Below are 26,675 nucleotides of genomic sequence, written 5' to 3' on the forward strand. Positions count from 1 at the left end.
ACCAATACTCTTTTATTAAATCTTCACAATTCCCTAAGAAGTGGGCATTATAGCATTTCTGGAAACAAGGTAACTTGGGCTAGGGAACATTAAGTAACCTGTCTAGCTGGTAAGTGGAAGAGCCAGAATCTGAAACCACTGTCTCTGACTCCAAAACAAGCTAAGCAGAATTATACAATGACTGGGTCCTGTAGACTCTGGCCCCACAATGGCATGCTCTTTCTTGCCTGTTATATACATGGCAAACTGCCTTCAACCCTTAAAGAACTAAAAGCAGAAGTGACTTAAAAACACAAGTGGGGCAAAGTGGTGCATGTTTCTAGTCCCAGCTACTTGGGAGGCTGAGGCAGGAGGATCCTCTGAGCCCAGTCTGGGCAACATAGCGAGACCCTGTCTCTAACCACACACGTACATATGCATGAAACAAAGCAAGCACGGACATAACTACTCACCTGTTTCTGTCGCTGATGTATAAAGAACTTTTTCCTTTTGAAAGAAATTTTGAGAATGTTCACCCTTCAAAAAATAAAACAAAACACAAACAAAGCACATCAGGGATCGACCAGGTTGAAGCTGATGCCTCTCAGTGCATGTCCTTTATTCCATGATCCCAATGAGTGGGGGCTCTTGGCTGCCTAGAGTTTACTTCTCTGTAGAAATGATGGCAGCCCCATTGCCGCAGGCTAACACCAAGTAGCTGACTGAAGCTGAGCACTGCATAAGGGCCACTGGATTATGATGTAGCTTTTAAATAACAAGAAACATGGGCCATGCGCTCTCTTTGCTATAAGCTGCTTTTGTGGCATTGCAGCTCTGCGTGAGCCGGTATATACATGGGGAAGACAGCTGAGAGCAGCATGGAGCAGCTGAAAGAGGACAGACCTGGTCCGAACCCCAGCTCTATTACTTAACAGCCACGTGTCAAGTAGCCTACTTAACATTTGCAAGATAACAGAATTTAGTCACCATTAACTGAACATTTTTTATATACTAGGCTGCTACTAAGAGCTTTATAAACATCCCCTCACTGAAATCCTGCAACAATCCTGAAAAGTACATATTGTTATACCCAGTTTTCAGATGAGGAAACTGAGGCTCAGAGACATCACCAAAGTGCTCAAGATCACTTAACTAGAAATTCCTGGAGCCAGGACCTGCACCCAGGTCTCAGCTGACTCTGAAGCCTGTGCTCCTAAGCTCTCCACTGTGAAGTCTTCCCAACAGTGGTGAAAACTCTGCCCTTCTCAGAGAGCGGCCTTATGAGGATTCAAGCAGAGGAGGAATGTCAAGTCCCTACCTTGACACACAGTAGGCCTGCAATGCTTGTTCCTTTAATTAAAAACATAACTTTCAAAATAAATTTACAGTTGACCCTTGATCAACAAAGGTTTGAACTATGTGGAGTCCACTATCTGGGGGACTCTTTTTAACCAAACATGGACAGAAAATGCAGTATTTGCAGGATGCGAAACCCACATATACAAAGGGCTGGCTTTTCATATACACAAGTTCTGCGGAGCCAAGTGTGTGACAAGTCTGTGCAGATTTTGGTAACTACAAGTGGTCTTGGAACCCCAAGTACACCAAGGGTTGACTATCATTCATTTATGAAAAACTTCTGCAATCCATACAAAGGGTGCGTATTTCCCTGCTGGAATCTTCACTTCTGAAATACTTTTGGGGAAATGAAGGAATTTTACTATTTTCTAGGATCACATAAAGACCTTGGTAGAGCATTCTAGAATGGAGAGGCTGTGTAGGTAAAAAGAAAGTTGAACTATTCATGGGACATTCCCCCAGAAGGATCAGCAATATACTTCTATTACATATGAAATATTACCTAATACACATCTATTTTCAACAATCTGTTGGTAGATGTAACTGTGAAGTAAATTTTTTTGGGTGACTGCAGCTTAATAGTCTAAGGATAAGAAGGGTGTTTGGGCTCACCCCTTTTAGAGATACTCTTTCTAGTGTGTGTTACTGCTCTGCCATCTCCCTGAAGTCTGGGGAGTCTCCTCATGATTCTTCTCTGCCAATTGGCAGATGCAAAAATTCCTGTTCTGCAGAACGAGTCGGAAGAACCAACTCCCTTTTGAGTTCTCACATTGCTTTGTCTGGCCCATGGGAATCTGTGGACCTCTTACTCCCCCCAACCCTGGCTTCATATACAGGGGTAGGAGGGCCTGGCAGGCCTCCTATGGTTCCTAGGGCTCCAGCTCAGCATCCCTTTCCCATGCTGACCCCAATTTCCCAACCTGACAGCTCTCTCCCTGAGCTGTCAAATCTGAACTCTCTCGTTTCCAGGCTTGGGGCCTCAGGGGGGCTCCCTACTGCCCTTCACTCATTCATAAGAAACACACACACACACACACACACACACACACACACACACACACACACTGAGAGCCTAGGATGTACAAAGTCCTATGGCATGTCCTGGGGACAGAGGGAAGAAGACATGGAGCCACTGCCATCCAGAGGCTTATAATCCAGTGAGGGAGACAGGTACCACATAAAGAATGATGCATAGAAGTAAATCACTGTAACTATGAGCACTGCAAGCACTGCATGCAGGAATGCCTAGAGTCTCATAAGAGCACTAAGAACTAAGCCTATAGACTCCTATGGCCTGTGAAGCCCTCCATGACCTGGCCCCTCTCCTGCTGCTCCCCAGGCCCATGGCCAGCTCCAGCCTGGCCTGCCCCAGCTACTCCTGACTCACTAGCTGGGTTCTCTCTCGTCTCTGGACCTATATACTCTGCCCCTTCTTCTCTAGAATTTTCCTTGGGCCAAAGCTCAGCTGGTATTCGGATCCTGGTGAGTGCCCTTCCCTGCATGCTCAGGGCCCTTCTTATGTCCTGCCCCTCTTGGGCATTTGCCCATGTACCTCCCTTGTCACCCTGGGGTCACCATCTGGTGCTGGCCTCCCCGCTGGTCTCTGAGGTTTGCACTGGGGGTAGGGGCCAGGCCTTGACAGGAGACGGCTTGATGTTGAAGGCTGAGGGAGGCTTCAGCAGATCTGTGGGTGAGCCCAGGGGTTGAAGAGTCCCTGCAGGCTCTGCCAAAAAGGTTTCTGTTCACAAACCTGCTTCTCCTGACCAAGTCTCCCACTTCTCTCTCCTGCAGTGACCCTGTGGGACCCACATCTGCTCCACAATGTGAGGGTCCAGCCCTTGTCTGTGGGCCCTTAGGAGGTTTGGCCACAGTTAAGCTGGACCCAGGGGGCTTTAGGCCCATGGCACCTGGAGGAAGCCCCCAGCATTGGAGGGGCTGGGTGCAGAAAAATGAGCCCTGTGCCCACTGTGCCCTCTACTTAGCCTGATCTTAGTCCTGAGCGGGCCAGAGAGCTGCCTGGGCACACCCCAGCCCACCAAGCAGGCTATAGTTTCTTGCTTCCTCTGAGGGGCTTCTCACAGAGAGGAGGTGAATGACAGATGGAGAGAAGGCCCTGCTATCTGTTACACTGATTTTTGTGTCAAATTGAACAGGGCTGTCATAGTTTTTGGTTTTGGAAAATAGATATATTGAAACTTAACTGAACAGCGTCTACAAGTATGTATCCTACTTAAGCGTTTTCCTACAAATACCATTTTTAGTGTTGAAAAAAAAGTCCAGGCTCTGGAGCTGGACTCTGATGTGAGTTTCAACTACTTTGATTATTAGCTGTGTGACTCTGGACAGGTTCTTACTTAACTTCTTTGTACCTCTGTTTCCTCCTCTGTGAAAATGGGGATAATAACCTATATAGGCCTATTTCCAGTTTAAAGGAGATAAATCAAAGAAAACACACAGTAACAGGACTTGGACACAGTAAGCATGCAATAAGAATTACTGCTATTAATAATAATTTTGTTATATATTATATAATTACATATTTATGTGTAATATATATTATTGTTATATATAATAGAGTATATAACAATGGAGTATTATATTATTAACTCATTAATACTATATATATTATTACATAATACTCCATAATTTTACTTAAGTTACTTACAGGTTTTTTTTCCTGTTATAAATAATGCTGTGATGAACATCTTTGTGTTTCAGGTAATGAAATTCTATGTTCCCAAGCTGGGGAGCAGATTTAGACGTCAAAGGTCAAACTCTGTGTGGCACATACCTGGCACCAAATCTTCTCTTATCCCCATTTTCTAACTTCCTTCCTTGCTGCCACTGTTTTGCCAAAACTCCATGTTTCTTCCCCATTTGTCCTTTTCCATCTGCATCTCCTGCCATCTGTGGTACTCACTCTCCTCTACCTTCCTGGCGATGCGTGCTATGCCCATTCCTTGTACCATCATGCTATCATTATGTAGATGGTATTATTTTGGTGGTGTTTCCCCTAAGAAAGCTCCCTGTTGCCTGGCACATTAAACTCAAACTTCTCTCCAAAATTCAGTTCCACTCACGAGTAATGCGGGACAGGCTGGCCTACAGGTCTCTTCCCACCAGGCCTGTGAGCTCAGAGGGCAAGCACTCAGTTGTACATGTCTTTGGGTTCCTTTAGAGTTTAGAACAGAGCTGGACACTTGGTAAAGGTCCAATTAATAACCAAGGAACAGAACTGAAACTATGGTTCCTGCCCAGAGAAAGCTCTTCTCTGAATTCTGACCAATGTACTACCCGGGAAAAATTCCTTATGCCAAGGCCTGCCTGTGCCATTTTATCCACCAGGTTTTCAGAGTATCCCAAACCACAGGGTGAGTTGGGGGAGGGGAATGCTAATGAAAACCAAACTCAAATTTTCCTAAGTACTAAATCTGGATCAAATTTAGAGGTGAGAGGTTAAAACTCGGGGAGGGGGCGGGAAATCTCTATCCTTTCTTTAGAAATAAATGTTTAGAACGGGAGGTAACATTACTTTTGTTTGGCATATTTTTAAAGCATGATTCAGAAAATAATGAGAACTGTTTGCACTTACCAAGGATAGAAACTTGTGCAAATGTATTTTCGGTACACAGCAATGCCCGCGGAAGCAATTCCAATCATAAGGTCTAAATTGTGCAGATCCTGTAAAAAGGAAGATCTCAGATCCACAGAGTGTTACAGTCATGCTTATGCCCTCTGGTGACTTTAAAGCACCCACGCTGTTATAAATAGTAATACGTTTAGGCTCCAAATGGGAAAATGCTCTGAAAACAGGCAAAAAGCCCCACTTAACAGATACTTAAGATCCAAGCACTAAGTACCAAATTCTTCTAAAATGAACACAGCCTGTCAAGCAACATGTGGGTGCCACTGGTCTAGAAAGTTACCAAATAAGCCCACTCATTCCATGGAATCATTTAAATGAACACTCAAGCTTTAAATTTTCAACAATCAGCACTAAATCAGAAAGGCCTCGCCCCTTTGCAAAGCGTTTTACAAATCTCAATTTCCATTACTGTAAAGGCTTTAGCTATTACGAAATGATGATGAAAATGTTTAAGTTTAGAACTGCTGATTCTAAATCTACTTAAGAAATAAATGCTGGCTGGGTGAGGTGGCTCACGCCTATAATCCCAGCACTTTATGAGGCCAAGGAGGGTGGATCCCTTGAGCCCAGGAGTTTGAGGCCAACCTGGGCAACACGGCGAAACCCTGTCTCTAAAAAACAACACAAAAAATTAGCTGGGTGTGGTAGCACATGCCTGTAGTCCCAGCTACTCAGGAGGCTGAGGTGGGAGGACTGCTTGAGCCTGCAAAGCTGAGGCTGCAGTGAGCCATGACTGTGCCACCATGCTCCAGCCTAGGCAGCAGAGGGAGACCCTGTTTAAGAAAAAAAAAAAAAAAATGTTGCTTCTAAATCCAATGTATCCAACATTTACACAAGCCTAAGTGCTGGGCATTGCTGTGGACAGTGAGGATACAGAAGACACAGCCACTACAAGCTGTTTTAAATCTGTTTGAGAACAAGGTGAGTACAAATAAAATTTAAAAACAAAATAGTTCCTCTTCTTGAGTCATTTACTTTCTTGTTTTCCCAATCAGATACTTGGTTTTTGTTTGTTTGGCTTTTCTCTGAGAGATAGTGTTTCGCTTTGATGCCCAGGCTAGAGTGCAGTGCTGCAAACGTGGCTCACTGCAGCCTCAACCTCCTGGGCTCAAGTGATCCTCCAGCCTCAGCTTCCCAAGTAGCTGGGACTACAGGCATGTGCCATCACGCCCAGCTAATTTTTTATTTTTTGTAGAGATGGGGTCACACTATGCTGCCTAGGCTGGTCTTGAACTCCTGGGCTTAAGGATCCTCCTGCCTCGGCCTCCCAAAATGCTGGGATTAAAGGCGTGAGCCACTGTGCCTGGCCCAGATACTAGTAATTATAAAGAAAGGGCACAGCTTGAGTCAGTTACAACTGAGTGTGAACCTTCAGTCTGGCACCTACTAGCTGTATTATTTTGGGCTCCTGAGACTCAGTTTTTCTTCTTGTACAATAAAGATGATAGAACCCACCCCGAAGGGTTTTTATCTGGCCGAAATGAGAGAAGATAAAAACCTAGAAGGGGGCTTGGCATGTGGAGCTTCTAGAAGAGAGTTCCGCATGTGGAAGGCATAAGAAACGTCCATTCCCCTTTGCCGTGGGACAGATCATTTGTGAACCGCAACATGAACACGGAGTTAGAGAAACTGGACAAATGAAACAGTGCTGATATGGTGGAAAGTCCAGAGAGTACTCACTTTCAGTACCCAACAGAAATCACACGCTCACAACAAAACCAAATGTGATTGACGAAGGATAGAATTGCATTTAAATGTGATACTTGAGATCACAACAGAGGGAGTATGAAGCAGGTGTGACAGAACAAATTAGCAAAGGAAATCAAAATTGAGTGAACAAGGAAATAAACGAATGGTTTGGGTGGGCCAAAGACCAGGTCTCAAATCTCCTAATCCTGTGGTCTTTCAGCATGCATCTCAACCCCTGCAGCACAGTTACTGTCCACTCAACTCCCAGGCCCAACCCCACATTTCCCAGCTCCCCTTGCAGAGGGCAGAGCCCGGTGACTAGTTCTGGCCACTGTGCTCTGAGCAGGAGAAATGTATGTCTCTTTTGGGCTGAAGCATTTAAGAGCTGGTGTGTAACCCTGCGGCTTCCTGTTCCCTTGTGACAAACATGGAGGCCACATGGGAAGATAGCCATGACATGGAAGCAGCCTCGACTGCCGAGTGATTGCAGTAGATGGGGTGGGCGCTGCCCTGGAAGACTCCTGGACTCAATGCAAGCTTTGAATTACTGAAAGATAAACCTTGTGATACGAAGCTATGGAGATTTAGGGGTTTTTAGTTCATATAGAACAGCCTAGCATGACCAAACCCCCTCTGATACCTTGGGGGTCTTAGCCACGCAGTTCTCATCTGGCCTCACAGCCCTTGAGGGTCATTTCACTGACAGTTCTTGCTCGGGGTGGGAGGGCACAGCTCAACTCAGGCAGATATAAAGTCCTACTTCACCAACAACTAAAGTTCTCTGAAACATTCTATCTAAGATAAAATACTATTTGCAAATGGAATAAAAATGAATGGTCAAGTCCCAAAGCTGGTATTTTGTAAGATCATTTTCCTTCCTTATTTCCTATATCACAACTTGCCTACCTCACAGGACTGTAAAGGGACCGAAGTGAAACAAAAATAAAGTGTTTCTATAAACTATGAAAATACATAGATTTAAAATTTGATCATTTACTCAATCTCTATGAGCCTCAGTTTTCTCATCTATAAAACAGGGATAACTAGAATGTCGATTTCACAAGGCTTCTATGATCCCATGTGAGAGACCTTATGGTCTCATATGAAAGCATCTAGATAAAGACTAGTATTTAGTAGGTGCTCAATTAATATTTGCTTCCTTTTGGATATGATATGGGCCAATCAGGTAGAAAACGTATGTCACTGCTGAAAGGTCAGATGCTGATTAGACAGTGAGGGGTCATGTGCTGAAGCTACAACTTGTGTGCTGTGTGACCTCGGTTAAGTCCCTGAGTATCAGTTTCTCCATCTGTAAAACAGGGTAAATGATAATACACAGAACTCATGGTATTACTGCAGGAAATAATCCACTGGTGCATAGAAATTGCTTGGCAGATGACAGATGTTAGTAAATCCTGTCAAAACGGCCACAACTAATTTCAAATATTTATTGATTTTCACAATCAAACCACCATAATCTTTTTTAAAAAAAACTATCATATTTGAGTAAGTTGCTCCAATTTGGGCAGCACTTGAGATTAAGTAGAAATCTTGGCCCCTTAAACTGTCACTTGAAAAATGAATTTATACCTATTTTTTGCCTGTTAAAACCATAATATAAAATGGTCTTACAAAAATTACCAGTTTCTAAGACCCTAACCTCTCAAAAGGAAAGTCTTCAAGTACAAAAGCAAACATTAAAAAAAAGCAATTGGACAAATGACCAACAAAAAATTCAGTATTACTTAATAAACCTTCCAAATATCTTTTTTAAAGTCCTGTTACAATGAAATAGTTTCATCAAAGAAGTTTTCAAACTCTCAGAGATTAAAATAAAAACATAATGTTTGATCCAAGACATAACAAGAATACATACCCTACCACTGTGCAGTTCTACTCCATAGAAGTCGAGGGTCCGTGCTATGTTGATATAGCAGGATTCTGCTTCTGATTGTTTTAGCCCACTACAGAAGAAAAGACAAAGAGCAGAGTTCATTCAATAAATAGAGGGCATTATCTCCAATTTTAAAAAATCTAGAACATTTGATACTATTTCTGTAAGGTTATTTAAATGCCTTATGTTATCAATCTTAAGCAATCTAACACTAAATTCTGCTAAAGCAAGTTTTTCTTCTTATCCATGGAATTTGACTCCCTCTAACCCTCTCATTTTTAAATTAAATAACACTTCCTTTAGTGGGCTCTCAATATTCAGATGTAGAAGACTGTTACCTTCAGAATCCCTGCCCTAATTATTCCAAGTTGCTAATTCGTAGGGAATCTTTAGGTCTCTCTGCCTTTATCTCTTCTTTTGGCAGTGGCCTCAAACTTTCAAACGCCACTGGCTCCGTACTATTTTAGGACATTGACTTCTGCCCTGGGAGTAATTCTGGGAGAGAGGTTTGGCAGTGCTTTCTTAAAAGGACGCTTGGTTGCCTGGCCTTTGTTTTTATGGCTTTCCCAAGAAGAAAGCAGCCCCTTGAGAGCTGGCCTTCTTGGTCAGGGTGGCCTTTATTTGACCCAGACTGAACAGCTGCCGCTGTAGCTTTAAGTGAAACGAGGAAGGGGAAGAGCAGCCAGAATTGGGCATATGTGTCGGAGCTGAGGCTCGCAACAAATATGCAGGGGCAACTGCAGAAGACTCATGCTCCTCACTTGGACGCAGAGCACTTTTCACAAACTGAACACAGGAGACTGGTCAGCACTGCACGTCTGTCTGTCTGTCTGTTTAACAAGACCTGAAGGAACAGCTTGTTTTACCAAATGTGGTAAACTGCTAAGAGGTTTACCTTGGTACAGTCCATTGGTGGGGCAATCAGATTTCAAAATGGTCATTTCCTTCAGGAATTTACTGATTTCAATGACATCCTGAAAAGGATGCAGCAGCCATCACCCTAAACTCTTAACTGGATTTTACACTTTACAGAAATGCTAGTTATGCCAAATATATCTGCCACCATACCAGCTCAAAGGTTCAAAAACCCCCGACATCTTGAAAGAGGATTCATGCACAAAAGAAAGAGGTTGCATCAAACACAAAGGGATATGATGTCTGAAAATACCCGACCCAAGTTCCCAAAGTAGGCCACCCCAGCCCCCCTCACCTGTGCTGCTCATGCAGAGATTCGACTTTTGTTAAAAAGTCATCATTTTGATCGGGTATAAACCGACTATCGGAAAGATAGCCTGGATGATGTACGGAAGAATTATAGTCTCCAAAATGAGCTATCAAGACAGAATAAGGGGAAAATCATAATTAGTTTTGCCTTTTTAATATGGTCTGTATTTATAAGCATCTACAGCATCACCAGAATAACATTAATTGGAAATACTTTTCCGGTAAGTTCTGCACCACATGAACTGAAGCTTCTCACTAGCTCCAGACTCCACACTTATCTGAGCCTTCACTATGGGCTAAGATACTATTACACATGATCCAATCAAATTCTCATTCTTCCCAAGGACACAGAGGGAGAAAATTGGGAGATGGTGTTTGAACCTAGGCCCTGTTCTAATCCCATACCTCTTCCATATACTGTGGTCAGCACAGCAGTTTACACTCATGTCACTGGATAGAGAACCCATAAAGAAAATGCCACAATTCGTATGCCACACCCAGTACAGGCTTTCTCTGCCATACCCCAAGGTTACCATAACACTGGACCAATCTGCTCTAAAAACTGGGTGTAGGCAGAAGGGAGGCCATGCAGACCTGACCACTCTCTGCATCCCGACCCATCACCTGGGATTCAGGGAGATGTGGAAGAAAGGGGACCAGGGTATGCTCAGAGGCCACAGGGACAAGGGGTGGGAGTGAGTGGGGACGAATGGTCAGGGCTCAGGCAACAGCAAAGTTCCTAGGGAGAAAGACACATTCTAAGGGGAGTCAGAAGATATGAAGAGAGATTCTGGGGCTGTCAGGGGAATCATATTAGGGACCTGCAGGTACAGAGGGAAAAGGAAGGGTGACTTCGAGACTAGCCCCTCGGCCAAATAGTACTGCTCCCTTGAGACCCTTGACTGTTGTCTGCCAATGTGAATTGAATTGTTGATGCCTATGATGTGATGGGCATTCTTGAGAGTTGTGCAGTGCTCAACCTGTACATGGCTACCCCAAGGACTCAAACCATTTGGGTGTCTGGAACATTGAGGAAACTTGAAAAAAGGCTGGCACCAGGTGAAGAGCCAAGGACCAGGCTTATGGGACCTGAGGACATCCATTTCCTTTCTCTACAAAGTTTTCCCATTTGTCTAAAAACAGAAGAAGATAATCTCTAGCTCTAATGGGGCAACTGATCTCGTATTCCATTTTCTTGACAAACAAACAAACAAACAAAAGCTTCTACTTCATCTTTAAAAAAAAAAACCAGCCCTGATCTTTCCAAATATTTTAATGAATTCCTTCCTGCAGCTGGCCACAATGCCAGGAGACTCCTGAGGATTCTCAATTCAACACCAAAGATTTCCAAATCAAATAACTCCTTCTCTGCTACAAGGGCAGAATATGGGAAAGATATGGTGATACTTTGTAGCAAATCTCAAAAGGGAAGTGGGTGAGACAGGTGGCTGCTTGGGTGAATTTCATCACAAAGTTGAAAGGGCAATGCAGCTGGGCGCGGTAGCTCATGCCTGTAATCTCAGCACTTTGGGAGGCCAAGGTGGGTGGATCACTGGCGGTCAGGGGTTTGAGACCAGCCTAGCTAACATGGTGAAATCCCGTCTCTAATAAAAATACAAAAATCAGCCAGGTATGGTGGCGTATGCCTGTAATCCCAGCTACTTGGGAGGCTGAGGCATGAGAATCGCTTGAACCCGGAAGGCGGAGGTTGCAGTGAACCGAGACTGCGCCACTATATTCCAGCCTGGGCGACAGAGCCAGACTCTCTTTCAGAAAAAAAAAAAAAAAAAAAAAAAAAAAAAAAAAAAAAAAAAGGGCAGATGCAAAGGTTATGTCTCACTCAGCCTTGCTCACCTAACTGCCCTCACACCACAGGGCTGCTCTTTGAGATCCACACCATAACGAAGGGATCTGTTTCCTTCCTACACTGTGCCTCAAATGCTGGGAGTGGGTCAGACTCACCTTTAGGGCCCAGCACCAGGCATGGCACACAGTAGGTGCTCAGAAATTTGGGTGCTCAGAACTGATCTGTACAGAGGCTGATGCAAAGTTCAATTCTGGAAGGGGAAAAGGGCAGAGAGCCAAGTGACCAATGCATGCAGACTTGGTCAAGGTTAGACCAGAGGCTGTTAAGGTCAGTCAAATGTGGCCAAGTTGTGGAAAGAAATATCAAGGCTATGTGGCTGGTAAGTTTGTGCTGGGTTAAGCGTACATAGTGTGTTCATATGAAATCATTTAAATGCCCTGACACAGCATGCCCAATGAGGAAAAGTGCTAGAAAGCATTAGAATCACTTCCTTCAAAGTCCTCATGTTAAGACTGAAGAAATTGAGGTCTGGAAAGGAAAAGAGACCTCTAGGACAGGGTCAAGATCAGAACTCAGGTGATCTGAACCCCAGTTAGAGATCCTACCACCCCACCAGCCTGCCTACCAGGCCTGTGAGCCGCTGGTCATTTGATGACAGCAGTCATGTCCCCAAAGGCCAACCAAATGCTGTAAATGACTTTCCTGAGTCTCAAGGTAGAATCCTATGAACCTTTACTTGGTTGGTTTCATTGGCTGATGGAGATCCTCCTGGATCCTAATAAGGTTACCCATCATACCAGCTAACAGTCCCATCCCTGGTATCATTCTGCAAACATGAACAGCAAGGTTCTCTCTTTAGGCAAGTTGCTAACAAACGTTCTGAACTTCGAACACAACCAATGAGCCTCCCTATGGGGTGGTTTTCCCTTTAAATCCTAAAAGGCTACTCTGTGCAAAGCTCTGTGCTGACCACTAGGGGGAAACAACGTTAAACAGAGATAAACAAACATTTGCAAAACACAGGGCGGTTTCACATCGATTTCAATGACGTCATCCCACTTGATACTCATGATAACCCTGTCATATAGGCAATGCTTTTTATCCCCACTAAACAGATAAGGAAACAGACCCAAAGGGGCCTGTCACAGTTGCTCAGCTGCTAATTTGGAGGCTAGACTCTGACCACTGTCCCTACTCTTACCTACTTACTATACTATATGCTCCAAACTCCTAAGTAATCCATTTTCCTATCTGTAAGAAAGCAACACATACAAAAGTTAATTATAGCAGACAAAAAAGGAAGTGCTTATGTGGGAAATACCTTGTCTTTTTAAGTTCCATGCTTTCTTCTGGTTGACAGTATTTCATGTTTTGCAGCACAGAGAGGGTATATCCCAGGTTCCAACGTACAGCATTTCAAGCTGCCCAGCTGTTATACTGGGAAAGTCTTTTACCTGCTATTCATCTAACTCCAACCTGATCTTAGAGACGGTTCTCAGGGGTCATTCCTAGGATGTTTTCCCAGATGCTCTCCCCCTATCCCCAAGCAGGATGAAGTGCATCCCTGGTGGCCATCTCCACCGCTAGTATCATCCACATCTGCCTCCCTACAGGCTGTAGACTCCTTGGGGAGAGCAATGTGTTTTATCCATCTGTGCACCCTGAGGCTGGTGCAGACCTCTATGTGGCAGAGGTGCAGGGAACATTCTGGAATAAACATATATTTCCAAAAAATATACTTTATTCTTTGAGCCTCATAAAGCCTTGACAGGCCATTAACAATTTTTCACCATTGTGCATTTTTGGGTACTTTACCTGCAGATCACGGTTTTTTTTTTTTTTTTTTAAGAGATGGGGTTGCTCTGTTGCTCAGGCTGACGTGCAGTGGCACGATCGTGGCTCACTGCAGCCTCTAATTCCTGGGCTCAAGAAATCCTCCCACCTCAGCGTCTTGAGTAGCTGGGATTACAGGTGCAAACCACTGTGCTGGACTTTATATTAGAGGCCTCTCTTGGAAGAATTTAGCAGAATATATCATAAAATGTAGGCATAACTTTTGATCCAGTAATTTCATATACAATAATTAATTTTTTTTGAGACAGAGTCTCGCTCTGTTGCCCAGGTTGGAGTGCAGTGGTGCAATTATGGCTCACTGCAGCCTCGACCTCCAGGGCTCAAATAATCCTCTCACCTCAGCCTCCCTAGTAGCTTGAACAACAGGGGTGTACCACCACACCTGGCTAATTTTTGTATATTTTCTAGAGACATGGTTTCACCATGTTGCCCAGGCTGGTCTCAAACTCCTGGGCTCAAGCAATCCACCTGCCTCAGCCTCCCAAAGTGCTGAGATTACAGGCGTGAACCACCATGCCTGGTGCAAGTATTAATCTTAAAGAAATGTATGCTCTGCAATATATATATTTATTGAGGGTGGAGGGATAAAAGCTTATACTTAAAACTGCTTGCCTGATAAGCCATGATTCTATTAGCTTGATAGTGATGTTAATATTTCTACTGAAGCCAGTTTGTACTTTTTAGGTGCCCACAACTTCGTTAGCCCCCATTCTATCAGTTCTTTGCAGAAGGGAATCTGACTACTGAAGCCTGGCATAGAATTATTTGGTTCTTAAATTTTACTCTAAATAGAATTTACTGTTTACAATAAGCAATTCCCTGACAGCTTTCTTCTGGGCAGATAATGAAAATACAGTAAGAGCTAACACTTGCCACGTGCCATGCACTATTCTAATAGTTTTACATACAGTAACTCATTTCATCTTCACTACAACCATTGAAGGAGACACTTATTATCCTCATGTGTCAGGTCATGAAACTGAGGTCTGGAGAAGCTCAAAGTCAGGCAGGTACAAGTAGAAAAGGCAAGACCTACATATATGGCTCCAGTCTAGTTCTCAATGACTCAGCCAGGGATGGTCCAATAATAAAGAATTTTTAGTTACAGATCACCTTCACATTTCTGCTTAATTTGAACCAAGTAGCCATATTGAGAGCTGTCTTAAACCACTTGTTACCTCAATTTCACAGGTGAGAAAACCAAGATTTGGAGAGGCAATCCCACATAACTGGTTACCAGAGACATTAGAATTTTTTTTTTTTTTTTTTTTTTTGAGACAGGGTCTCACTCTGTCACAAAGGCTGGAGTGCAGTGGCGTGATTATGGCTCACTGCAGCCTCAACCTCTGGGGCTCAATAGATACTCCCCCCTCAGTCTCCCTAGTAGCTGGGACTACAGGCACTGTACCACCACACCCAGCTAATTTTTCTATTTTTTGTAGAGATGGGGTTTGACAGTGTTGCCCATGCTGGTTTCGACATCCTGGGACTAAGTGATCCTCCTGCCTCAGCCTGAGAAAGTATGAGGACTACAAGTGCACGCCACTATGCCCAGCTAATTCTTTAGTTTTCACAGAGACAGGGTCCTACCATAATACCCAGGCTGGTCTCAAACTCCGGGGTTCAAGGGATCCTCCCGTCTCAGCCTCCCAAAGTACTGGGATTACATGCGTGAGCCACGACACCTGGCCAGGGATGCCAGGATTTAAATTGAATGTGCCTATATTCTAGTTAGTGCTCCTGCCTCATAAACCTGAAGCTCAGGCTGTGAACACCAAACTTGCTCTGAGATATGGGGAAGCTCAGTCTCCTCAGCTGATTGGCCTGGCAGAGACACAGTTCACAAGGTCTAGAGATCATAAGAATACAAGCTGACTGGTGACCATGCCACTTCCCATATGGATGTGACATGGCCGGGCCTGTCCCAGGCATATTGTAGGGAGAAGGGAAGGTTCAAATCCACCCAGGCCCATTCACCTGTCTTGAGCTTCCCACTAGGGGAAGAGGAGATGCAAAATCAACGGAGAGACTAACTCTGGGTCTCGTCTTACTCGTGAATAGGATCACAGGTGGTCATCTTTGATGTCCCCTGCCCTCCACTTCCTGGTTCCATGCAGATGGGTGGGTAAGCTGCAGGTCCAGCCACCTTGCTCTTCACCTCCCTCACTTCTGTTCTTTGCTGGTAGGGAAGTAGGCAGACCTAGGGCCACCTCAGCAGTCCCAGTCAGCCTTCTCTTGCTATTTTGCTGGTTCTGAGACCAGAGCAGAGTGTGTAGTTCAGCCAGTGCCTGCTCTCAGACCTGACCATCTTGCTGCCTTAACTGTCTACCACACAGTAGGTCAACAGGGTAATAGGCCAAGATGGTTTGGGCTTATGGGAAGGTATAGATTTCTTAGGTCTTGAGCTGCAAACGGCTCTACCTGAGTACTATGCTGATGAACTGTATTGCTACTATCAAGTGACATTTTGCTCTCATCTGGCTATCTCATCTGGTTCTTTTCATTATGCCTACCCAGCACCTACCCGCAGGACATGGAAGGGAATATGCCCTCGATGAAGTTTTGCTGACTGAACGAGCGGATTCCTACTCCAGTTTAAACCAGCCTTGAAGAAAATTCCATTTGGACTTTCTACCAATATGGTAGTCACTAGCCACATGCGGTTAGTCCAAATTGAGATGTATTGTCAGTGTAAAATCCAGACTGATTTTCAAAGACTTAGTATAAAAAAAAGAATGTAAAATATCTTGCTAAGAACTTTTTACATTAAGGTAAAATGCTAATATTTTGAATATATTGCATTAAATAAAACATAAAAAACCTCCTGTTTCGTTTTACCCTTTTTAATGAGGGTACTAGAAAACTTAAGAGTTACATATATGACTCACATGATATTTCTATTGAATAGCCCTGGTATAGATCAATATACAATCCATTAGCTATATTGAAACTCTAAAAAGAAATTCATAAGATCCCAGCAGTGTTTTAAAGTAGCACCAAACAAGCAGCAGGGGTGACTTCTAGCAAATTCCTTAACCTAGCTGGGTCTAGGTTTCCATGTGTATAAGAGATGACTGACACAAGTATTTGCCCCACTAGGATTTGTATGAAGATCAGATCAAATGCCTGAGCAAAGGTTCTGGAAAATGCAATGTGCAACAGCTGTCTACTGTCTGACAGGCTCCCTTGGAGAAAACTTCACACCACAGCTCCTTCACTCCTTTCGCCTTAACCACCTTCCTTAATCCAACATCCCCATGATACCGGAGAGTGCCAGTCTGGGTAAAAGCAGGACTAGCTGGACAGCCAGAGATACGCTGTCCAGCAGGATTCCTGGGGAAGAGGGACTTGGTCAAGCAGGAGGAACCAATGACTTTCTCCATACACTGATCAGAACAATCTGTCCATCCGTGAAATGCTCCCTTTGTGACTTACATTGTACGGCATAGGACGCTAGAACCACTGCTGAGTTAAGAGGGCAGGTTAACCTGTCAGAAGAAAAACATATTAGCAAAGGCACAAGAACTAGCATTCACAGATCATGGGTAGTAAGCAGCACATGTCTTTCTTTGCTTTGATCAACCATTACAAAAGAACATGAATTGTAACAAATGCAACTTTATGAGACAAATCAATCTCAGACAGTAAAGGTAAATGTAACATACTAAAAATTTTTTAAAATAAAACCTTTGCATGTTTAAAATAATAGCCATCACAAATACCATGATGCTAAAGGTCTAATGATGGCCAGCGCTTTGGCTGGTCAAGAAGGGTCAGGCTCGTATCTCTAAGAGGAAACAAAAAGTGAAAAAATTATACTCTGAGATCAATGGGCAGCCTTCAAATCTTTCTAGTAAAGACCGGAGACTCATCATAGGGCTCTCTAACTAAATTCCTGAGTTCTAATGACCCTTTGGTTCTTGATTACCCTCTTTCTAAAATAGTAACATCCTCTTAGGAGGGACCAGTAGAAAAGTATTTTGAATTTTAAAACCTGCAATTCCTTAATTAAATTAACTAATTATATGACTTCGGATTCCTTTATCTATTTACCCTCCTGAAGATCTACAGAGTTCAGTGATCTGTCTGTCTCTCAGTCTTCGTGCCATTCACTAGTAATCATGGACTTGGGTTGGCCTTGTTCTCCTCTCCTCTTAAACTCACTGCTTTTCCAGGTGCCCTGTTTGTGCCAATGACTCCACCTCTGTCTTAGGCATATTTTGAATCCTCTGATTGCTCCCTTTTCTTTTCTGCATTCAACTGCAGACTCCACGGCCTGCCCAGGAGCTCACCAGCAGACCTGGAGCAGGGGTCACTGCTGGGCAGAACAGGTTAGAAGCAGGGTGGGGAGATCTCTGTTAAACGGAGGAATCTTTAACAGCAACACTGGGAGCCTGCGGGACTTTAAAAACATTCTTCCCAGCAACCCAGTGGCAAGTGGAGAACACAGTTTCTATGGCAGCCCATGAAGTACCCAAGATGGGAATCACTCCACCTTTCTGACAATGTGGCCCTCCAGGGGTTCCACTTCCTGTCCACTGTGCTGTGTGCTGGTTCTGCAGCTGCATACGAAGACGACTTTCCCTATCTGAGGGGCCCCCATCGTTCCTCAAGTGATGCTGTGTTCCTGCTGGGACTTGCAAATAATCTCCCCAAGGTTACAGATGTGGTCCAGGGATCTCACCATCTGTTTGTTCATCTGGAGATCTAGAGAGCCCGTGGGTAGGACAGGCAGAAACAGGATGAGTATCAGCTCTTTGCTCTCCTAACAAGATGGGGTTCGATTAAATCTAAGCCAGTGTCCTTGCTGGAGAAAGAGCAGGTTAATAGGATTTGAGGAACAACTTAGAAAAGAGGCAGAGGAGGTTCCCTCTAGACAGAAGAAGCAATCCTATGAAGAAGTCAGAAAGAAAAACATTTCCAAAGAATGGTGTTCCAAATACATACTAGGGAACACCAGAAGCCTCTGTTCCGCTCTCAACTTGGCTGCGTGTTCCTAAACACATCCTTTTCCTTCACTCTGGGCTTCGGGGTCTTCACCTGCTAAGTGAAGGGTTTGGACGAGATCAACCATCTTGGAAAGAAGGAGATGATACCTTGAGTGCCAGCTACCATGGACAGCTCAAACAAGTCGGGACAACTTGACACTTAGGAAAAGTGCTCAGTATGTTCCACTGGGCCTGTCAAAAGATCCACAGTTACAAATAGCCTGATCCACATCGGAGAAGCGTTCGGTAGCAGAGACCCCCTCCTCAGAGAGGTGGTGAGGACCTGACAAGGGCCAGACATCTAAGCCAGGATGTGGGCCTCAACAGATTTGCCCTCACTCACTTGGCGATAACAAGGGGCATTTTGTTTGGAGAAGAAAAACTGAAGACAATCCATTTCCAGTATTTGGAGAGTTAGACTAAAAGCTCCTGAGGAGGAAAAGCCCTGGCCTTATTTGGCCAGCACAGTTCAGTGCCTGTCTCATAAAAGGGGACTGCAAACTTTCGGTGGAAAAGACTGTGTGTGCAGAAGAGAAGGACAGAATGGGTTTCCACAGCTGCTAAGGACAGCCTGGACCCAGGAGAGGGGTTGGTAATTTCAACCTCGAGTTACCTTAAAATGTAAAAATGCTGCCTCATGAAAGGGTGAGCTCCCCCTCACTGGGGGTGATCAAGCAGAAGGCCAAAGACCTGCAGATTGTGCTGGGGAAGTGAATCATTCCTACCTTGAATGGGAGGATGAGCTAAGTGATGAGAATTCTATAATTCTATGACTGCTCAACAGTCAACAGGCTCTGGAAATTCTTTCCTCAAGGTGTCTCTTGTTTCTACCTTTCCACCTCCTCTCCCCACAAACTTCACTGCCATGCCCCCAGGTCTCTGGCCTGGATGCTAAAACAGCTTCCTTGAAGGCTGTCCATTCCCTTCCATCCAGACTGAACCACCCCTGGCCTCTTTCAGTCTTCCCTTGTGCACACTGATACTATCTTTGTGGATATGGCCACATCCTTCCTGCTTAAAAACCTTCAACAGTTCTCTTCTGCCTGCTAGATGTAAGATGCCCGCCTACATAGGACACGAACAGCCCTCTCTATTCTCCTGTAAGCTCTCAGCATGTGGTTTCCAAGTGGGGCTGTCGGGGGTGGGGTGTCTTCTCACTGCCCAGGGAAATCCACCTCCTCGCTTCTCTACCCAACCCAATTCTGGCTCATCCCAGCAATCTACAAAGACTTTTCTAGCTCACACCAGCAGGGGCTCCTGAAGTCTTATGACAACTGTGGTCTCCACTGCCCATATTGGTTCTAATTGTTTCCTAATTGTTTCATGGGATATGGTCTCATTTCCCCAGTGAGACTCCAACTCTCTCACGGTACAGCACGCTGCTAGCCTCTGAAGACCCTCCTCCCCAGGGCTAAACTCACAGGGGTTGGGGGTGTGGTGAAGAGATTGGGAATAAGCTGTGCTCTTCCCACCAGTTTACCTGCTGCAGTTTCTTCCCTAAGTCAAGAAAACGAGGTAGCTCAGGGACCACTGGCTTGGAATTTCCTCTCCCTTCTAGTCACTGAGATGGTCTTGGTAACACAAGCAGCACTGAATGATAGGCAGATGAGCAAAAAGCCTCCCAGAGAGAAAATGAGTCATCCGTGGGTACTAAGGGGCTCAGAAGTGGACCTAAATTAGGCCCGATCTGCCTTCCTGAATGAAGCCCATTGTACATTCTGGGTCTCCTCCTCCCTTTAAAATTTCTCAGGTCTTTACCAGAAAGATAGCTGCATCCTTTGTAATAAAACCGAAATAACATGAAACAAAGTTATCAATCCTTAGCCTCTCTAAGCCAAGACTGAGGTATAATAAAAACAGATGTCCAAAGCCTAATGCTGTACAGGATGCTTTCCACATCCACTCCGTTTAGATTTGATATTGTTACCAGAAATAAACACTCATTAGATTAAAACCAGGAATTTTGCTAGCCTAACAGGAAAAGAAAAATGTAAAATTCTCATTACCTTCCTTCACAAATATCCATCTTCAGTTGTAAGAAATACAAGTGCCTATGAAACAATTGTTTTCATTAATTCATACTCAAACTGAAATAAGCAAAAAAAAAAAAAAAAAAAAAAAGAAAGTTTGATGAGTCAAAGACAAGAGCTGTACATGTGAAAGATACATAAAAATACGGTTTTGGTCCGAGGTATCAGATGCTACTTTACGCTCTGCGAAGCTGCCCTGTCATTACTCATGGCTCATGTTGATACCCTACGTCTTGACTGGTGGGGGCAATTTTCTGCCAGCACAGGCTGTCCTATGAAGAGCTGAGCAGGGATGAATGGGGTGGAAACAGCCCACCAAAGATGGGCTGGTGCTGTGGGTTCCGCTGTCAGTGAGTGCCCCTGCCCTCGAGGACCAGAAACCACAGGTGCTCTGCACAGGCAGTGCCCACACACCGGCAGGGCCACTGTTCTGAACACCGTGCCAGGATCCATCCACCCAAGCTCCATCTGCATGAAGTTGCTAAAAGGAGGGGAGTCTGGGAAGACACCTCCTTGGCTGGGGTACAGACCCCCAGCTGAGCATTCTCTTGTGTCCCAGGAACTGTGGGTGCATCAGCAAAAGCATAAACATCAGTCAACTAGAAGTTTCCAAGACCTCCAAGCTGAATTCTGCACTCATCTCTGGGCAACCAGCAAATGTAACTTCCAAACTGCAGACCTGTTTTGTGCGCAAGTCGTGGCAGGCCCCTCGGCCTGTGATTTGCTCCTCTGCCTGGGGAGCGGGGAAAGGAAGCCGTCGGCAGCATTGCGCAGGTCAGGAAGCGCCCTGGGGAGACTTCTATTTAGGGATGCGGCATACATGTGACACTTGGCCACTAGCTCCCATGCTTTTATAAACCCCCATTCAAACGGGATAGATATTCCAGTGTCTGGCCAAGATGACAGAAGGGAAATCTCTTGAAATCTAATATAGACAGGGCAGAAGTGCACAGGCGCAGGAGAGAAATAATTTTGACAATTTAAACAAATCAGTTTCATTATTCCTTCAAATTTATAAAGGTCAGGGAACTGGCTTGAGATGGGAATGCTTCAAACAGTATTACAGCCTTCTATGTGCACAGTTCTGGGCTGTGTACCTGGTACCACTTTGTAACTTTCCCTCTTATCTCAGCCTCATAACTCTGTAAGGTAGGTACTGCTATCTCCGTTTTTACAGATGACAAAATCGAAGCTCAGATAGGATATGTGAGGTCAGTGTGTCTTATTTTAACCTGGATGATCATGTTATTTTAAAAACTCACTATGCTACAAATTTCTTATATGTTTAATGGCTAAAAAGCTTAGGATCCATGTTGTAACTCTGATATTATTACTCTGATTATAATTAACTACCCACAATGTATTGAACACCTGGCCTTGAGAGACAGTATAACATACATTTGCTGATTCACACCTATTTGGTATTGGAATCTCCATCTTTTCCACCTAGGAGAACATCATTTCTTTCTAGTTTGTTTCTATGTTTATCCAAGCTGACATTCAACCAGAATTAAGTGTTCTCTCCTCCTACAGTGCTACTGAGAGAAAAAAGAGAAAGGAGAGTTATAGATAAACCAATGGTGAATCTGGGCTTTCACTGACAAGCTCAGCTAATCAGTATGTCTTCCTAGGGATATAAATGAGAAGATAAACATGGAGATCACCACTCACCAAATGCTGCCTTGTCATATATTGAGCAAAGTTTCTGAGTCAACCCCGTGGCATCATACACAAAGAAACCAGAATAGTGGAACCCGACCCAAGTTTGGGAGACTTCCTAGGAATCTTGAAGGAGCCTAGTTTTGAGATTGCCAGAATATAAAATTTTGCAAAGAATGATCTAAATTTATCAGAAATAGCAGCTGTGGAGGCTCACAATGAAGAAGACATTTATTTAACAATTAGAATACAGGATAGTTCTTTAGAAGAGATGCTTGGGATGCCTAACTTCAGAAACGTAATGACCTCTCTTGTGGGTACCCTACCTGTGACCTCAACTTCAGAAAAATGTAATGACCTCTCTGCCTAGATCCCTAACAAACAAAAACGGACAGATGCCACCTCTATACACCTTCTTTGACTCTTGAGAACTAAAATTTCCTTCAGAGGGAATTTCCTTAAACAGGAACTACAAAGCTGGGATAAGATATTATGTGCCAGGAATACAGGTAAAATCTTTTAAGTTTTTTTTATTTTTTTTTTTAAGCATATGAATTAATGGTAGAAGCCTGGTCCAAGATAAGATGATCTGGCAGCTGGGCGTGGTGGTGTGTGCCTATAATCCTAGCTACTCAGGAGGCTGAGGGAAGATCCTTTGAGCCCAGGAGTTTGAGGCCAGTCTGGGCTGGAACATAGTAAGACCCTGTTTCAAAAAAATATATATATATATCTGGCAGTGCTGGTGGCCCACCAGCTCTGTAAGAGTTATGGGGGTGGCTCCCACCATGGCTCCTGTTGCATTAAGAGAAATCTGGTGCCGAAATCCCAGAAGGTCATAGTTACATTCTACTCCACAATGGGATACCACCCTTCTTAAGATGGAAGGTGGGGATGGGGGGTGCCGGTTATGAACCAGTGAATTTTAGAAGAGACACACACACTGTTTATTCCTCATTCTGCGCTAAAATCTGCCTCCCTGTAGCCTCCACCCACTGGCCACAATTCTATGACCCTGCACATCTAGTTCCCCTTCTCCCATGACTACTCTTTGGAGACCTGAAGGCAGCCTTCATTTGTGCCTAAGGCTTCTCTCCATCATGAATGCCCTACATTTCCACAGATGTCCCTCAAAAGACAGGAAGGCTCAGCAGGAAGATTTTGTCAGCTTCCAGAGAAGTGGGCTTCTCTTCCACAGGGTATGGAAGTGGATGGCCAATGGCCGGGATGGGCCCTGTAGACAAACTCCCGGGCTGTGCTGGCCGTAGGAATCCTCTCCCTCAAGTTCGGCCACTGCAGGGCTCTAATGTGCCCAGTGGATGCCACAAACCTGGGGCTCTAGTGTTATGAGGAGGCAGGAGACAGGTGGCAATCACTAGTTTAGGCAGTGCCGTCCAGACTTGGGGTTGGAACCTCCCAGTTGGTCATACAATCAATTTAATGGGTCACAGTTGGCATTTTTTTTTTAAAAAGGAAGTAAGGCCAGGCACGGTGGCTCACGCTTGTAATCCCAGCACTTTGGGAAGCCCAGGTGGGCAGATCACAAGGTCAAGAGATTGAGACCATCCTGGCCATCACCTCGAAACCCCATCTTCACTAAAAATACAAAAAATAGCTGGGCTTGGTGGCGCATGCCTGTAGTCCTAGCTACTGGGGAGGCGGAGGCAGGAGAATCGTTTGAACCCGGGAGGCAGAGGTTATAGTGAGCTGAGAGCAAACCACTGCACTCCAGCCTGGCAACAGAGCGAGACTCCGTCTCAAAAAAAAAAAAAAAAAAAAAAAAAAGGGAAATAAAACAGAATAGAAAACTTCAGAGTACTTGGTACTTACTATAGTTTTATAAAACGTTTGCTTCAGTAATTTATATATGTGTACTGTATTCTGAAACAAAATATATTTTTACCATGGAGTTGTGATTTTTAAAAAACTCCACTGGTTAGAACCACACACACGTACACATGTACACATATAATCACACACATTATATATAATATATATAAAAGACACATATACATGTAAACACACATGTATTATTCATGTTGTTTTTAACACATCCCTTCAACAGAGCTTTTTTTTTTTTTTTGCAACAGGGTCTCAGTCGATCACTTAGGCTGGAGTACATGGCTTGATCATGGCTCACTGCAGCCTTGAACTTCTGGGCTCAAGCGATCCTCCTAGTTAGCCTCCTGAGACACTGAGACATGCACCACCACACCTGACAACTTTTTCAAATTTTATTTTTTGTAGAGGCAGGGTCTCGCTATGTGGCCCAGGCTGGTTTCAAACTCCTGGCCTCAAGTGATCCTCCTGCCTTGGGTTCCTGAAGTACTGGGAAGCTCACAGGTGTGAGCCATCATGCCTGACCCAGAGCATGTTATTTAGCACTGGCCTGAGGAAACTTTGGTAGGGTCATTTCAAACACATTCTTATAGATTCCATCACCAGCTCTGTGTCCGTCAGCTTATGAAGTAACCTGCTGGGCTGAGTGTTTCTATCCCATCCCCAGTCTATCAGCATAAAGAGCTGGTATGGAGAAAACTCAGAGGACAGGACATGCTTCTGTGTGGTCACCTGATGTGTCATACCAGACACCTTGGACACTGGCTTAAAATGTAATATAATAAAAAATACAGTCAAATCCCCAATGTCTGCTAGAGTAGAGGGAGGAGATGCACAAAGAAGGCAAAATACAGTAACAGATTAATATTTGGCCTTTCAACGTATTACAAGTTAAAATGTGATGTAATTACTACCCAAAAAAATAAAGAAGATAGCACTCTGTGCCTGAGTTAATGCTGCCTCCTTGATTATGTCTTTTGGCCACGATGAATGTAGAACAGGATTCAATAAAGCATCTATTGCTTTTTTTCTGGTGAAATAGCTTCCAAATCAAATATTATTGACCCAAATAAATGGATCACTAATAAAAGGGCTTAACATTGCCACAGGGGAGGGAAAGTTTGTTTGTGCAGTCTGTGTTAAAACAGCAACAATTTTCTTGTGCGACACTCTCCTCCTCCATTCCAAATACTCTGTCCCCCACACCCAGAAAAACCCACGTACCAGCCCAGGGTCGGGAGAGACTCCAAGCCCTGAGGCGTAAACAACTCCTATCACAGTCCTCTTTCCCTTATCTGGTTCACATATTTCCTGCACTTGCTGATTCACTGAGAAGACAAGCTGAATCCAGCCTGCTCTCCTTTCTACCTCTTGCAAACTGGGGATCTGATAGAAAATTCTTATAACAAAGCTGGCCTGGTGGCTCATGCCTATAATCCCAGCACTTTGGGAGGCTGAGGCAGGCAGATCACTTGAGGTCAGGAGTTTGAGACCAGCCTGGCCAACATGGTGAAACTTCATCTCCACTAAAAATTTAAAAAAAAAAAAAAAAAAAAAAAAATTAGCCAGGCATGGTAGTACCTGCCTGTAATCCTGGCTACTTGGGAGGCTGAGGTGGAAGGATCGCTTGAACCTGGGAGGCAGAGGTTGCAGTGAGCCAAGATCGCACCACTGCACTCCAGCCAGGGCAACAGAGAGAGAGACTCCGTCTCAAAACAAAAAAAAAGAAAGGAAATTCTTATAACAAGAGATGTCTTGTTATCTTCAAGAGCCTCGATTTTAGCTCTTCAGAGACATCACGCTGTTTGACCTGTGGATGACTATTTTACAAATTTGTCTTCTACATCCTGCCTACATTGGTAGAAAATGACTTTTCGTCCTTTGAGCACAGTGTTCAGCAGGCAGGAGAGGCCCAGGAGGTGGAAGGAGGTGGGAGAGGTAGGAGGTGGCAGATGGGAGTATGCTGGGAATGGCACCAAATCAGGAGATAAGAGAAGCAGGCCCAAGACTGAAAACTCATTAGCTGATTAAAATGTCAGTATGTGCACCCCAGATTTTTACTTGGATCATCATTGTTGGTGCAGTTACACCCAAATGAAGTTATTTGGCCATAGTAATAAAATGAAGAGTACATTTTTAGTGGTTACTCATTTTTATACACTAAATAGAAAACTTTAAAAAAATGTTGTTACCTGGTTTGTTCTTGCTGCAGTGTGTTGGGATCAGGTATAAAAAATCTTACTCGAAAATGCAGGGTACAGGGGAAACCTCCTACAACATTTTTCAAAAACAAATTAAATTTTCCCTTTGACAAAGTCAATGTATGTAAGTTGCTTCTCTTCCATAAGTGACCCATTTTTTTCACTCAACCATAGCTTTTTCCATTATAAAAGGGCTAATTTCAAATATGGAGTACATAAGTTAGTTGATTGTTTCAGAAATCTCCACGTCTTCAAAAAGCAAAATATTTATGCAACATCAGCACAGACTGAGTTATCATCTACTTCCTATCACACGTTTATCTTAGGGCTGTGTTTAAACACTGCACTCCGTTATCTGTATTAGGAATTTTAAAAATCCTTAAATCAGCATTATTATGCAAAATTTACAAAGAAATAATAGCCTGCATTTGTGTAGCCATTTATACGTTTCAAGCATTTTCATGTACATTCCTGCATTTTGACACCACCATGACGATGAGTGGGCTAGG

At 44.0% G+C, this 26,675-nt stretch overlaps 1 protein-coding gene across 4 annotated transcripts in view; it reads right to left on the bottom strand.

The window, feature by feature from the left end:
• PTPN3 (protein tyrosine phosphatase non-receptor type 3) overlaps positions 1–26,675 on the bottom strand; it is a 122,154-nt gene that overhangs the window by 52,375 nt on the left and 43,104 nt on the right. For 3 of the 4 annotated variants that reach the window (XM_007968469.3, XM_007968467.3, XM_007968470.3), the window contains exons 5-11: positions 26,158–26,236; positions 20,447–20,491; positions 16,888–16,940; positions 9,778–9,898; positions 8,550–8,637; positions 4,931–5,019; positions 453–516 (exon numbers count right to left, since the gene is read on the bottom strand). In XM_007968469.3, coding sequence (XP_007966660.2) covers positions 453–516; positions 4,931–5,019; positions 8,550–8,637; positions 9,778–9,898; positions 16,888–16,940; positions 20,447–20,491; positions 26,158–26,236 — 539 coding nt within the window. The remainder of the gene's footprint in view (positions 1–452; positions 517–4,930; positions 5,020–8,549; positions 8,638–9,777; positions 9,899–16,887; positions 16,941–20,446; positions 20,492–26,157; positions 26,237–26,675) is intronic. The other variant, XM_073021826.1, reaches the window with a different exon arrangement.

Source organism: Chlorocebus sabaeus, chromosome 12 (genome assembly GCF_047675955.1).
Source record: "Chlorocebus sabaeus isolate Y175 chromosome 12, mChlSab1.0.hap1, whole genome shotgun sequence".
NCBI lineage: Eukaryota > Metazoa > Chordata > Mammalia > Primates > Cercopithecidae > Chlorocebus > Chlorocebus sabaeus.